Here is a 16,931-nt window from a genome sequence, read left to right as displayed (position 1 = left end):
ATTTTTCCGAAATATATTTCATATATACATAAACTTATAGATAACAAAATAAAGGAATTTGTCAGATGCAATTCATCTGGTGGGTTTAAAATTTTTCGACTCTTTCTCTGGAATAATTACTGAAAGTTACCAATAGCACTACTTTACATAACTATAATGCATCAAATCTTGACAGATTAAAACCAATGAATCATGATAATTAAAACAAGACTTTATTCAGAAGAATTCAAATGAAAACTTTTAAAAAATAATCTTAACTTTCTTTTTAGATCAATGGATGCCTTAATCAGAGCAAACAAACTTAAAAGAGCTGTACAAAATTTCAACTTAAAATCAAAAGGACACCCTGTTAATTATTTAAAACCACATCAAGTTCATTCTTTATATACGGTAAAAGTCTTATTTATGAACTTTCACCGTTCTATGCACAAGAACTTGGAACTAAACAAAAATGTATTATTATCAGTCCACTGAATGCCATAATTGATCAGGAAATTGATAAGTTAGGTCCCCTTGCGATCAAACTTTCAGAGGACTATCAACACTGCAACATCTCTGATGTCAAATATGTCTTCGGTCATCCTGAAAGTATCATTTCAAGAGGGGGTTTTGGGAGTCTGTCGTCCATGATCCAGAAGGATGAAGAAGTCATTGTGTGTGTTGACGAAGCTCATTGTATTCTGGAGTGGGGGAAGGAATTTCGGCCAGTCTTCCAGAATATAGGTTCGCTTAGAACACTTCTAAAATGTCGGTTCCTGTTTTTGACCGCAACAATGACAGAGAGAGGTATCCAGGAAATAAAAAAGCTGATTGGACTCAAAAATCTCACAGTAACTGGCCAAAAAACAAGCATAAATGAAAACATTTTTCTCTCAATCAGGCATCGTCCAGCAGCATCTGGAGGGGAAAATAGCGTCACCAAGTCTTTTGAAGCTTGCATTAAACCTCTCCTCATCGAACTATTCTGCAAGCAGGATCAATTCCCTCTTACTATAGTTTATTCAAATCTTAAGTGGTGTGGATACGGAGTAGTTGTGGCAAGGCGTATACTGAAAGAGAGAATGTATAATTGACCTCCACTGCCACAAAATTGAAGAGTAATGCAATTTCATGCACCACAGTCAAAAGAGGTAAGTATTGTAAAGTCAGTTTTATATATTTAACCTGACTTTCATGACTGAGATCCCAATGCAATTTCATTTGATAAAAAATAAAATTACCTTAACTGGAAATTCCATAATTAGCAGACATATTGGAATCCACTATTGGTGAATGTTTCATCATAATTACATCCAGATCTACAGTACCTCTTCTAAAATAAAGCAATTCTCAAATATTTTAATATATAATTATAAAAAATTAATTAAATGTTTAAATGACAAAGTATATCAGACTTGTATCTTCAAATTACCACTGTCACTAAATTTATTGTGTGCATTACCATGAATAGCAATTATCAACTCATTACTGTACCAACCAATCATAAGGAAGAACTTTTAAACTACACAATGTATTATCTTTAGTGATCTCCAGAAATTTAACAGACTTACAGTGAGATCAATATTGATACTTTACCTTGTCCAAAATCTTTGATCAACAAATTAAAGAAAAACTTTGATAATCAGACAGTTATTTCTATAACTAAGTATATAATTATATATAATTATAGAATATCCAATAAATGAATAAATAAAAGTATATTTTTGGCAATCTTGTGCATGTATTCATATTGACAATAAACTTATTAGCTTAATTACTAAAATGTTTTAGCTTAATTACTAAATGGAAAAAAAAATCAGTTAATTAATTTAACGGTAAAAATGATTATGCCAAAAATTATATAAATAAAAAGACAAGATATCATGTATTAACTGTTAATTGCATGCAATTAATTAAATAACTGAATGTCAATAGTCATTAGTGTAACATCATCCTTTTTTGGCTGCTTCTTTCTTGCATGGTAACTGTAAGGTCAGGCAGAAGGCAGGGGTTTCATGAGGCATTCAGCATAAAAGAGTACAATTCAAATATTATAAGCACTGTTAACAAACCAACTGGATAAAAACATTCTCCTCAATATATTCTTTTCAACCCAACTGCTTTAATAAAAAGAAAAACCCAATTATCCAGATTTGTGGACAGAAATCCATATGCTATTTATTTTTAATATACAATGTACATGTATATATATTCATGTTCAATATTGGCTATGGGCAATGCAAAACAAAAGCATGCTTACAGTATTAGATAATGAAGACTTGTTACATGTTAATAGCCTAGCTAGCTTTTCAAAGCACAAATTATACAAGAGGCCCATGGGCCACATCGCTCACCTGAGTAGCTACCAGTCTCAGTTCAGTATCCGAGTGCAGCGAAGCAGCAACGCAACAACCTAGTGAGAGGGAAGCAACAACGCAACAACCTAGTGAGAAGGAAGCAACAACGCAACAAGCTAGTAATGAAGAAGCAGAGATGCAGCAAGAGTCGTCGGTTGAGTCAAAAAGTGAACCCGCAAGGTATCACCTTGTTATATGTACACGACATATAGCATAAATCTCGTGTGTGCAGATAATTATGTATCTTTATTTCCTTTATAAATTAAAAACAGATTTTTGAAAATACACTTTGAATTTTAAAAATGAATTCTTTTGCGATGTGATTGTGTGATTGCTATACAGACATGTGGAAAGCAATTTCTAATTTTAGAGAGGGGGCACCCAACAGGCTTGGTTCTTATTAGACTTCTATATGAATCAGACAATCTACTATTTAATTTAAGGACCAATTCATTAAATTAAAATATATAAATATGTAATTACGTCAATAGAATATACATTTTCAGTTGAGGGGCACTATCAACTACCAAAAATTCTTGTACAAGCAAAAAAAAAAAAAAAAAAAAAATCTTAAGACGTTTTTATTGAGGGGGCACAAGCATGTAGTAGCCATGTTTTCTATAGTAATCTATGTATCGGAAAAATTATTGGGGTGGCACGGCCCCCCCCCCCTCCCGTGCCCCTCCGGTTCCTACGGCCATGGACAATCCACATTCCTACATACATGTATTAACCGAGTTGGGGGGGGGGGGGTGTCCTGATTTTTTTTTTTTTGGGGGGGGGGGCATTTTTGCTTACTTAACCATATGAATTCAATAACTTTTGAAATCCCGGAGATGTTTTCCTTTCTTTATGGAAGAAATGAAACGCAACGCATTATATACGTCATAATATAAAGTAAAAAGGTATAACAAAACAGGTTTTCGGACTGGATCTTTCAATGGGTCCGAAAAACGCATCTTGCTCTCTAATCCATTCGATAAATGTACAGATATAATAAAGACTTCGCATCACGTTTTATTATTTTTTTCGGGCGGGGGAAGGGAGGCATTCAAAAGTATCTGAACGGTAAACAGATGTGATAGAATGCGTCTGTATGATTTTAGTATACGGTTTACAACGTACAGAATTCCTTCTTTCAAAACAAAATAATAAATTAAAAACTGTTAACTCCATGGACTTTAATATAACATTTGGTCCGTTGATTCACAAATTCCACAACGTTTAATTTGTAATATTAGCGACATAAAAATGTAATTGGTCACGTTTCTTAAGAATGACTAAAATGACTGTGATAATGATACTGAAATGATAGAATATTGCAGTAATGGGATTTCAACATTAATGCTACATTGCAAAATAGTCCAATAAAATGTATACTATTTTGTAGCGGTAATGTAATTTTTTTTGTTTCGGTATTAAATGAGCATGTAGCGGTAATGACTATTTTGAAAATGTAGCGGCAATGAAATTCATAATAATATACTGAAACGCAAAAGAAACGCAACTAGCAGTAATCTACAAATATTTGAACCTTTTAACTAATGATTTTCAAAACTGGTTTCAGTTAAGTTAAACTCGATTTAAAAGCATCAAAGATTTGATAACAATGTTAAATGATTACCTTTTAACTTTAGAAAGTAACACATGACTGTTAAAACACCCCCCTTCCCGGCCATTATCGCGTGGAAGACTGTCATGCACAGCAATTGCAGCTTGATTTCCACGATGCAGTAAGTTCATCAATCTCGGGATCTGAGCGAAAAAAATATTCTTTGCCATTTTTAAATGTCCGTTTTTCAGATGATGAAGTCGAATTTTCTCTAACCTAGCGCAGTGTAGTAACACTTGGACTTCCGGTCCACGGACTATCATTCATGCTAATGATACGTATGAGCCTGTTGAGGCGTGTTGTCGGGCATTTTTGCATCTGCAATTCTCCATCACCTTTATTTTCAGCTTTTCCAGCTAGAGCATTTGAAATGCGTACTTAAGTCATTTTCAGAAAGCCTTGGCATCTCTTCCGTAAACGAAAGGAGAATTTATTTTGCGAAATATTGCTGCATTACATATGATTAACAGATACAAACCCTTAAAACCCCATATTTTTGTCAAATTTTTTGTTAAACATGCAATTTTTTATTTCTGTTCAGCGGGCTCAAACTTAACTTCCGGTTATGGCATGAAAATCATTCAACCGTTAAATTATCGATACTTACAATGTTGAAAATAGCTATACTTTTTAGATACAAAATTATATCCTTTATATGATTTTCCCCTCTAAAATAGGATGTTGCGTTTCTTTTGCGTTTCAGTATAATAATTAAATAGATTATTATAGTTTCTGTGTGTAGCTTTCCTAGTTACTTTTTTCAATTATAGCGAAGGTGATATAATTTCTCCTCCACCTGCGCAGGCAAAGAGAAGGAAGGTCTCCCTTGAACAACTTCAAAAGATGCAATATGAGGTAAAACAGAGCTGCATTGTACATTTACACTTGTTCCGTTCTGCAAGTGAAAAGAATACTTAATCAGATGTGTCGTTTAAATATTTTTGCTAAATAAAATTTATATAAGACTGGGAAAGTTAGAAACGACAAATAACAAAAAATTTGTTTCATTCTGAAGGTTTTATGCTGTCAGAAAAAAAACTTCGAACTGCAGAACATGAAGCTCCTTAGAGACTTAGAACGGACAGACCTCGAGAAGAAGAACATTCAACTACAAAATGCCAAGCTGGCGCTACAGATTGAATGCCTGAAGCAGACTGTCTCTCAGAATGAAAATGCTCTACTAGCACTCCATGCAATTACCGATGAATAAAATGATATATAATAACTGTGTATAATAATAAATATAATATAATCACATCATTAACATATAAAAGGTTTCATTCAGAAATTTATTTCTGTTAATTCAAATTAGAAATAGGTTCTGGTGATAAAGTTTCTGATTGCTCTTCCATCCTCAGGTCCACGATAAGCTAAATGAATAGCGGGGTCGTTATCTTGTTCATCCTCATCCTCCATCTCTTCCTTAAGAGACAATGCAATATTATGCAGAATTGCACATGCACCAATTATTCTGCAGACTTTTGCAGGCTTCATTTTAATTTCACTATGCAGGACATGGGACCTTCTTTTCCACCACCCAAAAACTCGCTCAATGGTATTTCGTGTGCGACAATGGGCTGCATTAAAGGCTTCCTCGGAAGGGTTCGCAGGGTGGAGATACGGGGTAATGAGAAACCTGGAACAAGCATAGCCGCTATCACCAAGAAGATAGCCGTCCTCAACACCATGATGGTTTCCTTCTAAGAATAAGCAGACGTCAGACGTCCGAAAAATATGACTATCGTGGGTACTGCCAGGCCACCGTGCATTGATGTTTATAAATTTCCCTGAATATAAAATGAATTGTATAGATTATTATGTTTTCAAGGAGAGTTCAAAATATAGTATGATAAAGATCATGTTCAGAAATTCCCATAGCATCTAGATTTGGATTTAGATTGGAGTGAATTCAGTACAAATGTATTTCTTTGAAAGTTTATCCTCAAAGTTTGCTTAAAAAATATACATGTTTAGTTAACAAAAACTGGACCAAAGAGTTTCTATTCTTTAAATACTAGTATACACTTTTATGACAGTCACACAGCATTTGTATAGATCTTTCCGAGAAATACTTGAGTCCATTTAGTCTAGCCCGAGGTCATATCACATACATGATTTAAATGGTGAAACGTTGTGGTTCACATGTTAGTCTCAAAGGAAAATGATACTCTGGACTTTTATTGCTAAGATTCGAACCCCCAAAAATATCACACAGGGTTTAAATATACAGTAGCCCGGGGCTAGTCATTTTAATAAAACTTTTTGCATAAAAAATTGTTGGGATAGTTAGTTTGAGGTTTGGGCTAGCAATTGTATACTGCTCAGTAGCCCCTGAGCTAGTGGATTTTTCACGAGGAAAATTTCAACCCCTGCCACATTAATTATTTAAGTAATAAAATAAATTTTGTTGAGAAAAATTTCCTCAGAAAAGTCTTGTTTGTCATATTTTCATAAGTTTCAATAACAATAACTTTACTGTAAATACTAAATTCACAAATTGAATATGATTTTTATATAAATATCTCTGTAGTTGTACACATTCTGCACGCCTTGTTCGCCAACTCCTTTTTCGGGGGGGGGGGGGGCACATTTACACTGTTTTTAATATGTAAATCCACAATATATAAATAGTTTTTCATAACCGCAGAATGTTAAAGCAGGTTGCAGTAACGTAATTTTCTGTATATCCCTACTTTTACTACAATCATACAGCTAAACATGCGGTATAAATTAAAACAAACAGTCCTTTTCCAGATCTTGTTCTCAACGAAGCCAAACGAAAAAATTAGAATTGTTGAAGATTTTTTTCTTCGAAATAAAAATAAAACTGAGATCAATATATGATGAGATACTACACTACTACATGCATGTACCTTCGTGGTCACAAATGGCCTGTACATTGATGGAATGATACCCCTTTCTGTTAACAAAGACTGCCTCTTCTTCCGACGGCGCTTGTATTCGAACATGTGTTCCATCGACACAACCGATGACTCCTGGAAATCCTCTCCTTGCAAAGAAATTTTGTTTTGATCTAACAATTTCCTCTTGATTGGGCCACTTTATAAATCTGTCTTTATTTGCAAGGAGTGCATCAGTAACATTGTTGATGGCTCTGCAAACTGTACTCTTGTCTAACCCCATAGTATCGCCTATCACCTCCATAAAACTCCCAGACGCATAAAAGCGAAGCGCCAGCATAACCTGCAAGGATTTCATACTGTTTTTAAAACTTTTCTGTTGGTTTAAAAATGTATTCAAAAGGGTCTAATGAGGGCACATGTTTTTACGTCGCTGTCAGCATTCTTGCATAAATTTATGACGTCACAATCAAAATGACGTCATTTTATAAGCGTTAATTTACTAAGATTATTTACTTTAAAATGAGATGTTACATCTTATATTGTTACTTAAGAAGTTATGATTTTTTTACATTAATATTATGTGTTATTAATGATTATCAATACTTGAAATATAAACAATGTAGCTATAGGTTTTTAATTACTAAAAACATGGATTTTTACATTGATACTACGTGTATAGTAAAAACTGATAATTACGTTAAACAATGCAATATATTTACAAATTATGTAGTTTCTACGTCATGTTGAGGCATGAAGCACTATAATCGATATAGTATTTTTAGAGGTAAGTCTGACAAGGCAAACCAAGAGAAGTTTCAGAAAACACTTATGCAAAATGTATATATTTATATTTCTAGTATGATGTCTGTGATCTATTTTTCAGTAATTGATCCTGGGATTATGCTGTAGTAAAATGTTGATCGTTTTAGATAAAAAGTTTAAATATCCACGTAATAACAATTCATGTATATGTACTCGGAGAAAAAAGTACCTGCATTTCCACAGATATGGACTGACTTCGTTTTGTTGCTCTTTGCAGATCATTTCGCAGCATGTCCGAAATATATGTAATTGAATCTCGTTTAAATCGAAAACGTGATCGAATCTGAGTGTCACTTAAGTCAGACATTTCCATTCTCTCTCTGTAATTTCTCTCCTTCCTCTCCGCAAACAAATTCCCGAACAGTAACAAATCCGCCATTTTGATTTTTAATGTTTAATTAAATATTTAATGTACCTAGGTAGCCTCAGTAAAATCTGTTAGTTAAATTAGAAAACTAATGAAGCTTTAACTGTCAGTTAACTTTCGTGCAACCCATTTAACTGGCCGTTAAATTTAACGTCGCGTTAACGAAAAGTTAACGGCCAGTTAAATTTAACTAACGTTCGTGCAACCGGATCCAGGACTATAACACCAAGATTGAATTAAAAATATATTTTGTAAACGAAATATTTATCGGATTTCAGACATTTTGGCATGAGCATCACTGAAGAGACAAAATTTGTCGAAATGAGCATCGGTGCATCAGAATGGTTACCGTATAAGATTTACATCTTATCTTGGAATGTTTTCATGTATTGGACTTTTTCTTGACCACATGTGAGAATACAAAACGTTTGTAAAATGTTTGGGTTTTGTACCATGATTACATGTAATTTATAAAATGTATTTTTGTGAAATTTATTGTATCTGATCTATTGATAGGAAGTTAATTAAATATTTACAATATAGGTTTATATATGTTTCCTTTATATAATTATGAAGGCATCTTAGTTAATAAAAAATTAAAATTTTAAATAAGTAATCACTTCCCCCCCCCCCCCCCCGAGAAAAAAACAACGTTGAATTAACTTTTATTCAATGTCTAATCAACGTTGATTTTCAACATTGATTCAACGTTAAGAATTCAACGTTGAACTCAATTTTCAAAATCTTACATAAGCTAAACGTTGAGTCAACATATATAAGCAACGTTGATTCAAAGTTTTTTTTCAATGTTGTGTGCCTGCTGGGAATTTAAGATACTCTGTGTGAATCTACTAGAGCAATATGTCCTCTAACTGAGTTTTGCTGGGGGATTGTATGTTATTTATCATATTTTGTATGAATTGCGATACAGAGTGGAAAATCCCCCCTTGTATTTGGGTAAGTTGAATTTTTCATGGAATATTTTCTCAAGATGTAAAATTCAGACTTGCCCCCAGCACTTTATATGTACCAAATATCACGAGGAACTGACTTATGTAACAAATTTTTCTCAATAATGTTGTTTTGTACTTGAGCCCATGCGATTTTAGTGCAACATTTAGGAATTTATAAGTGTCCGTCACGTGATCAACAAGGTCATGTGACATCACATAAATGCATTATTATAATACCTGATTACACTCTCATCACAAGTTGACTGCAAATTCATACATAAATGACACATTGAAATTAAAATCTAGCTGAAAATAAAATGTATATTTTAATGCATATCAAGCCTTCGGGCAGCCTTAATATAGCTGCGTAACAATTAATACCAATTTTTCTTATGTTGTCGGTGTTCCAAGGTCATAAGAATGTATATGTGCCAGTCATGAAGTTTATTGATAGTAGCATCAACCGGATCTTAGCAACAGATTTTGCATGGTTACACAGTGTTACTATGTCAACCATGAAAGTTATTTTTAGAATAATACTGCCAATATCTAATTACTTAAGGTCAAATATATTTATTGTTTTTCTTAGATTGTTGATTGAGCTTGATCATGTAACACCTATCATTAGAGAATATTGAGCGTTTTTCAGCATTTTTCAGCATCTAAAATGTATTCCATATGTTCAAATGGTTACCACTTACTTAGAGATCAATTCTTAATAGTTTCTTTATAGCATAAGTGGCAACAACGTGTCATATTTTTGTGAGAATGGTTTGTTTGTTTTTCAAAGTCTTTATGGAGGCTTAATAAAGGTACAAAATAGCTGAAAATCTCAATTTTCCAACTTTTCTGGCTGTTACCATAATAACCAAGACACATGGCAAGGAAATGTCAAGTTGTAATAATGGGCAAAGTTTCATCAAAATCGGTGACCATGTGTGGCAAAGAAGTTTAAGTGGTTACAGAGAATCGGATTTAATAACTGAAAAGGACCTACATCACATCACAAGAGCATTCTCTACGTGTGAACAATTTCTAAAACGAGGTAAGTTATTGAAAAACAAGTTGATGAAACAAGAATATCAGCTGTCTCGTTTAAAGTCGTCATTTTGTAAGTTTTGTGGTCGATACAATGACCTTGTCAGATGCTGACTGACGTTTTTCAAATTAATTGTTAGGCCATTATTTACAAACTGAATTGTCGACGGATTTTTCCGTTATTACCCGGCCATGACAAGGAGCACACGGTAGGAGTGACCGCTCGGCAGGGGATACTCACTCCTCGATGGAACCTGATCCCACCTCTGATGTTTAAGAGGTCCGTGTTTGCTCTGCTACAAAATTTGTATTGAATAATGGACTTTTGAGCTTGAACACGTTTTGCTTTCTTCATACATTTCATAATTAAAATATTTCGACTTCAGTTTCTCGAGCTATCAAACGATATTCAAGTATCAAATATTAACCAAAAATTTATTATGAAATTCAAAATATACATATGATATACAAGATGAGACGTATAAAATGAAGTGCTTTCGATATGATATCAGAACACTTCATTTTATTTTGTCCAGCCGGGTCCCAACGGGACACAAACCCATTCTGGACCTCATGAAGCCACCAGACCACCGATCTGTACTGCACGCAACCCATCTTCGTTCTGAAATTTCTGGATTTGCCACAATTGTATGCTTAAACAAAATAATCTAAATGTATTAGTTAGCGTCCATAAGGCTTTGGTCAGAAAAATGCTTCATATTCAAGAAAACGATGCATATCCCCTGTCACTTTGTAAAGTAGCAGCTATTGTGCGTGCCATAATGACATCATATCGACAGATGCATTGCGATCAATGACTTGTTTATACCTTGCTGTGTGGGATTTATCTATAGACAAAAATGAATGCAGTAGTAAGTTTTTATGTAGTTTATCACTATTATTAAGGTAAAAATCGCAGATTTTGTTTTTATTTCCTGGTATTCATTGGATTTGCTATTTTTGTGTGATGTCACGGTAAACATTTCCCGTATAAATTAGGTCCTGTTCCCTCTTTGCAACCTTAATACTGCTGTGCATAATAATTTGAGCCTGTTTATAATTCTTTAGATTGATTCCTTTTCAAAAATGAATTAACGAGCGTGCTTAACTTCTGACTCCAAAAAAGCCAAGTGTCTTTTTTCTCTCAAAAGTAAATAACCAAAATGAATATGTCATTTATGCAAGATCATAAGCCAGGAAATCAAAAATTATATTCCAATGCCTGTGTAACAGAGAAAGTGTAAAAACTCATATACAGCTCAGAAATATTTGTTACCCTGACATGGAATTAATCAAATGCACATTTTGGAAAAAAAGACATTGATAATAAACAAAAAAACTAACAAAAACTGAAGGATGTTGCAATTTTAATTTTTTTTTATATAGCCATTGTTTATCGTTTACTTTATGGTATTTACTTACTTTCCTTTATGCAATCATAACAACCTATATGACATACTATGAACTATGTTTTCCTTGCTTTTTAAATTTTTATGCCCCGGTAATCGAAGATTCGGGGGCATATAGTGTTTACCCTGTCCGTCCGTCTGTCTAGCTGTCTCTCTGTTTGTCCACAAAAAAACTTTAACCTTGCCCATAACTTTTGATTGGTTGGAGCTATGGCTTTCATATTTCACATTTTATTCCTTGTGACAAGACCTTTCTTTGGGTACCACCATATTTAACCTTTTGACTTTGACCTTGGAGTTTGACCCAGTTTTGCAAAATTTTATGAGAATTTAACCTTGGCCATAACTTCTGAACAATTAGAGCTAAGGCTTTCATATTTCTCATGAGTAATTCTTGTGACAAGACCTTCCTTGGGATACCAAGAACTTTAGCCTTTTGACCTTGACCTAGGAGTTTGATCTACTTTTGAAAAACTTTAACCTTGGCCATAACTTTTGAACGGTTGGTGCTAGGGCTTTCATTCTTCACATAATTAATTCTTCTTACAAGGCGTTTCTTTGGATACCAAACACCTTGACCCTTTGACCTTGACCTTGGCGTTTGACATACTTTCGGAAAGTTTAACCTTGGTCATAACTTTTGAAGGATTGGTGCTTCGGCTTTCATATTTCACCTGTTTATTTCTTGGGAGAAGACCTTTCCTTGAGCACCATTAATTTTGAACATTTGACCTTGACCTTGATGTTTGACATACTTTTGAAAAAAATAACCTTTTCTATATATATTCAATGGTTGCTGCTATGGCTTTCATATTTCACAGGTTTATTCTTCGAGACAAGACCTAACTTTGGGTACCAACATATTTGATTTGCATTTGAGAAAGTTTAACCTTTGCTATAAGTTGCCATACGGGGGCATCAGTGTTTCACAAACACATCTTGTTTTCTATTTATTTATTTCTTTATTTGAAGCTCTGCACTGTTCTCTATAGAGTACTTTCCAATATCTTTTAATCTACAAGTTACCATGTTAAAGTAAGTTTGTTTTTTTTTTTAATTTGATCCCAGATCTTTTGATTTGGGTTCGAATCAGGACTTTTTGGACAACAAAAGTGTAGAAATAACATTCGTTTGATAAACCCTCCTGCGCTTTATCAATTATGATATGCCGCAACATAATATTTACATTCCACATGTAGTTTGCTTATAAAGTATGAGGAAAGCTACGGCATTCAAAACACCATAACACGGACAGGGGGTCAAAATTTAAAATATGCGGGTTTTTTTTATATCGCAAACGTTGAACACCGTTGAAGTGCAACGTAATAAGCAAAAATCAAAATTCACGCTCATATTGAACAGAAGCTGTTGCAATGGCTCTTTCATTAATTGTAACTTACCCGATGGATAATACAGGGATTTTGAAGTGTAAATCATTCTTGCAGTCATTGCAAGGAGTTCAAAAATGTAAATATAAGCATTGAATCATTATATTTTGAAAGACATAGTCTCATAACTGCAACGTTGTGTGCAACAAATTTTCTTTTGCTAGCGCGCCTGACTCAATATGTTTGCACACACCTTTGCAGTTATGAGACTATATCTTTCAAAATATAATGATTCAAAAATGTAAATATAAGCATTGAATCATTATATTTTGAAAGATATAGTCTCATAACTGCAACGTTGTGTGCAACAAATTTTCTTTTGCTAGCGCGCCTGACTCAATATGTTTGCACACACCTTTGCAGTTATGAGACTATATCTTTCAAAATATAATGATTCAACGCTTAAATAAATACCATTAATGAATATTATAACAATAATTAAACTCATCTTCGCTTTGTTTTGCATCTTTTTTTTTTAGGTAACAAAATATTTCCAAAATGTGCAATTAGTTACAAAAGTTACAAAACCATGTTAGGCTAAAACATTTTAGCTATATAAGCAAAAAGATGCAATGTCTAAAGAAAGTAGGTAAAGTGCCTTTTGAGATTTTTTTATGCTTACTTTTAACTTTGGCGATTTGGCAGTAGTTGCTAAAAAATTCATCGCTTGGTAATAAGTACAGAATGCAAGAGAGATAACTATGTTCCGTCTGTGCAGCATTTTCAATAGTCGAGTTGTCTTACTTTCAGTTTAACTATTTGTACAAAAAATCAAACAATTTACGAAACAGAAAGATAATTTCCTCTTTCTTCTCTAAGTGCTATTTGATTATGCATCAACACCATAACATGTGTACCAGAGTTTCTTGTTATTTTTTTTTTACATATCTATCTTTCCTAGTCCTTAAAGCATTCCTTAACTTAGGCGATGCAAAATTACTCCTATGATTTAGTCGTCGATCTTTGTATCCGTCAAAATTAGCAGGAAAACGCTAAATTTTTTATCTGAACTTTAAACTGCATGTCATTTCTTTAAAAAAAAAAAGATAATTAAAAGTCCAAAGGTCAAACGATTTAAAGATATAGATATCAGCCACTTGTATTTTTTAACTTGAAACTGAGAAGTGAAAGAACAAAAATGTAACAAAGCTTGTTAAGAATGAGAAGATGACTCATAGCACTTTAAACTAAGGCCATTTGGAAAGTAGTCGCAATTGGCCTTTAATTTCTACAGGTAAACAATATTAAGAAATTTCGAGTTTCAACAAAACCGTATTGTTCGGTCTCTAAATAGTTCTGCAGCAGATATACTGTGTTACATATCGCACAGCAGAAAAAATGAGTTTCTTGAATCTTTGCTCATGATTTTCAAAATGAGAAGACATATATATACTCCCCCAACATGTTTGGGTTTAAGAAAAAACATAAAAGAAATGTTAATTTATACACGAAAACTATCCGTCCTTTTTAATGTACTTAACAATGTACAATATTCTTGGCAGTATTAATGAAATGTAAAAAGATGGTAAAAAAAATCACATCAGTGTTTTTCCCAGATGCAATTAAAATCAAGATTTTTGTTGTCCATTTATTTGGATTTTTTTCCAAATTATCCATGAGAAACATGTACATAACTTATATTTTTTAAGTTATCTTACAAGGAACTGGCTATAAACATTTTTTTCTCATGTAGATCAATCCGACAGATGTCGATACCTCCTATGACGGTATACATGATGTACATTGTCCTTTTGTACATATTGTTGTCGGCCACAATATGCACCTATCCTCATTTCACACATTGCCGTGCATCGACATCAGCCCGATCATATTTCGAAATACAATGTGTCTTGTGGAAAGACAAAAGACAGATATACCATCCTCCAATCTAAATTCAGGATGCTTAACAAATAAAACACGAGATAGGTAAAGATTCTATCTGGCAAGGCCTATTTCGAAGGGCTAACTTTACACTGCCAACACGGTGTTAATGCTGTTAACACTAAAACCCGTATTTATAGTAGGGTAATATTTTTGAATTTTCAATCTTTACTTTAATTTATGATTAAGGCAAAATTTTTTTGTCATTATGTAACATTCACCATTTTAATATTTACCTCTGTCTTTCGTTCTTTATTTGAAATTTCAAACTTCAGCAGGAATACCATACATGCCATTAAATAAGTGAAAATTAAAGTATTCAAGATGATTAATTTTGATGCAGCTCTATTGACATTTCATTGTTTACCTGGTTATGATAAGGGGCAAGGAGTGATGTTAGTGGTTGACAGGGGATGCTCACCTCTCCATTGTACCTCATCCAGAGTCAGTGTTTGCTTTGATCGGACTTTTTTTTTTTTTACATGAAAGCTCTTCGTTATCCTTAAATTTCATGTAATACATTTTTTTAAACAAACAAGTCCAGGTTCTGGAAATATGAAATTAGAAGCGAAGAAAAAAATTGTCTGTAATTTTGAATCGAGATATTTTGCAATGCTTTAATTCCAAGTGTGTTCTTCCCAAGTTGCTTCCTTACTCAAAGTTGCTGTAACACATTTCTCAAAAAAATATAAATTACACAAGATTCATCGGGATCACGGAAAGATCTACCAACTGTAACTAATATATGAGGTTATAGGCAGGAAAAAATCGCTAGATAAGGTCTCGTTTAAATCTATGCACCTAAGCTGAATGTTGGTACCTTGAATTGACAAGTTGTGACAAGTAACCGATCTTTCTTGTATTATTTTTTTAAACTCTAAAGTGCTGCAGTGTTTATCTTCCTGTTCAGAGGGGTTGTAGACATGAAGTGTTTCCTTTTTATTGGAACAATTACATTTTTGTCTCCCAGAATTGAAGGTAAGAAAAATGATTTCGAATGACCGGAATGCCTTTTCCAAGTAATATGACATGCTAATTCCATACTTCAATACATATTTTTGAAACGCGCAATTTCATACTAAGGAACCTGTTTTTATGCCACTGGTATTTGTTTGTATTGAATTGTTTGGTTGTATGCTTTAGTACATTACCTGCATTTTTCCATTAGTTTATTTGGTGTCAATATTTAATGTCGATATGATTCATATTTCAGCACTTTCTGCTAGAACTTACATTTTCAATCTTCAATATATTCATCATATTCATGCTTGGAAAGAGGAATTATCGAATATGTTTTAGATTTTGTTTACGAAAAAGCTGTTTGTCTAAGTTTGTGTACGTTTGCTATTTGTGTAAGTTTATTGCTAATTAAAGGTACAAGTTTTTATTTCATATATGCGGAAATTTGGTTTATTTCAGACCAAATAAACTGCAAAGAATGGTTATAAGGAAGGTACCATTTTGTCTAAGCTGTAAATTACATACACAGTATGTACACATTCATTGCAAAAGTACATAATTTGTCTGCACCCAAGCCATCTGATCAGTTAACACTGACCTCTTTGGGAAGCAAAGCAAAACAGTGCTTTTCTCAGAAATGTACTTAAGGAAGATGCATATTGAAAAAAAATGTCATAATTAAGTATGTGAAATATATCGTTGCATGATTCAAGACTTTTCATGAAATATAAATATACAGGTAAAATATGTTAATTGATTTCTATACATATATTCCTAATTGATCTTTGAGTTGAACACTTGCATTATGCATGCATAAAGAATTTCTCTTATCTTCAGTAAAATACTCCATTTACTCAAATTTACCTCATTCCTGTAGTTATATACTTTAATTTCATAGATGTATACGTGATGAGATTCTTTTATGTTCAAGAAATTACTTAATACGTATGAATAAAGCGTATGGTTTTTTTTTTTTTTTTTTTTTTTTTTTATACATCAAAAACTCTTCATTATCTTTATATCCTCTCCTTAGCATGTCATCTCAAATTCTTTTTTTTTTTTTCGTTTGTTGTTTGTTTGTTTTAATTCATTGTATTCTATCTATTACATTCGTATGTGATTAATATGACAACGTTAGCAATGCGTTATATTTGCTTTCTTTTAATTTTAGGACAGTGCCCATCGAACCGTGAGTTCTGATTCCATTTAAATGATTGAAAATTACATTTCCTCTTTTTTCCTCTCCAAGTGTGCCAAAATGTAATTTACCACAATTTTTTTCAGTAACAGATACGTCTATC

The 16,931-nt window shown here is 33.1% G+C and overlaps 1 protein-coding gene across 1 annotated transcript; it reads right to left on the bottom strand.

Moving 5' to 3' along the window:
- Nucleotides 1-5,256: 5,256 nt before the first annotated feature.
- LOC133177199 (putative nuclease HARBI1) lies at nt 5,257-7,149 on the bottom strand. The gene is made up of 2 exons (XM_061312280.1): nt 6,822-7,149; nt 5,257-5,735 (listed from the first exon to the last, which is right to left on the bottom strand). Exons 1-2 carry the CDS (start codon nt 7,147-7,149, stop codon nt 5,257-5,259), a joined length of 807 nt encoding a protein of 268 aa, XP_061168264.1.
- Between the last annotated feature and the right edge of the window lie 9,782 nt (nt 7,150-16,931).

This window comes from Saccostrea echinata, unplaced genomic scaffold (assembly GCF_033153115.1).
Source record: "Saccostrea echinata isolate AGI-Se365-2 ecotype Australia unplaced genomic scaffold, CSIRO_AGI_Sech_v1 ptg000099l, whole genome shotgun sequence".
Lineage (NCBI taxonomy): Eukaryota > Metazoa > Mollusca > Bivalvia > Ostreida > Ostreidae > Saccostrea > Saccostrea echinata.
The sequence above is the reverse complement of the archived record's forward strand: the minus strand, read 5'-3'. Positions and strand labels throughout refer to the sequence as shown.

Coding starts and splice junctions, on each gene's coding strand:
- LOC133177199 (XM_061312280.1), bottom strand. CDS start 7,149: ATGCTGGCGCTTCGCTTTTATGCGTCTGGGAGTTTTATGGAGGTGATA. Junction 5,736..6,821: donor GGCCATTTGTGACCACGAAG/GTACATGCATGT, acceptor TTTTATATTCAG/GGAAATTTATAAACATCAAT.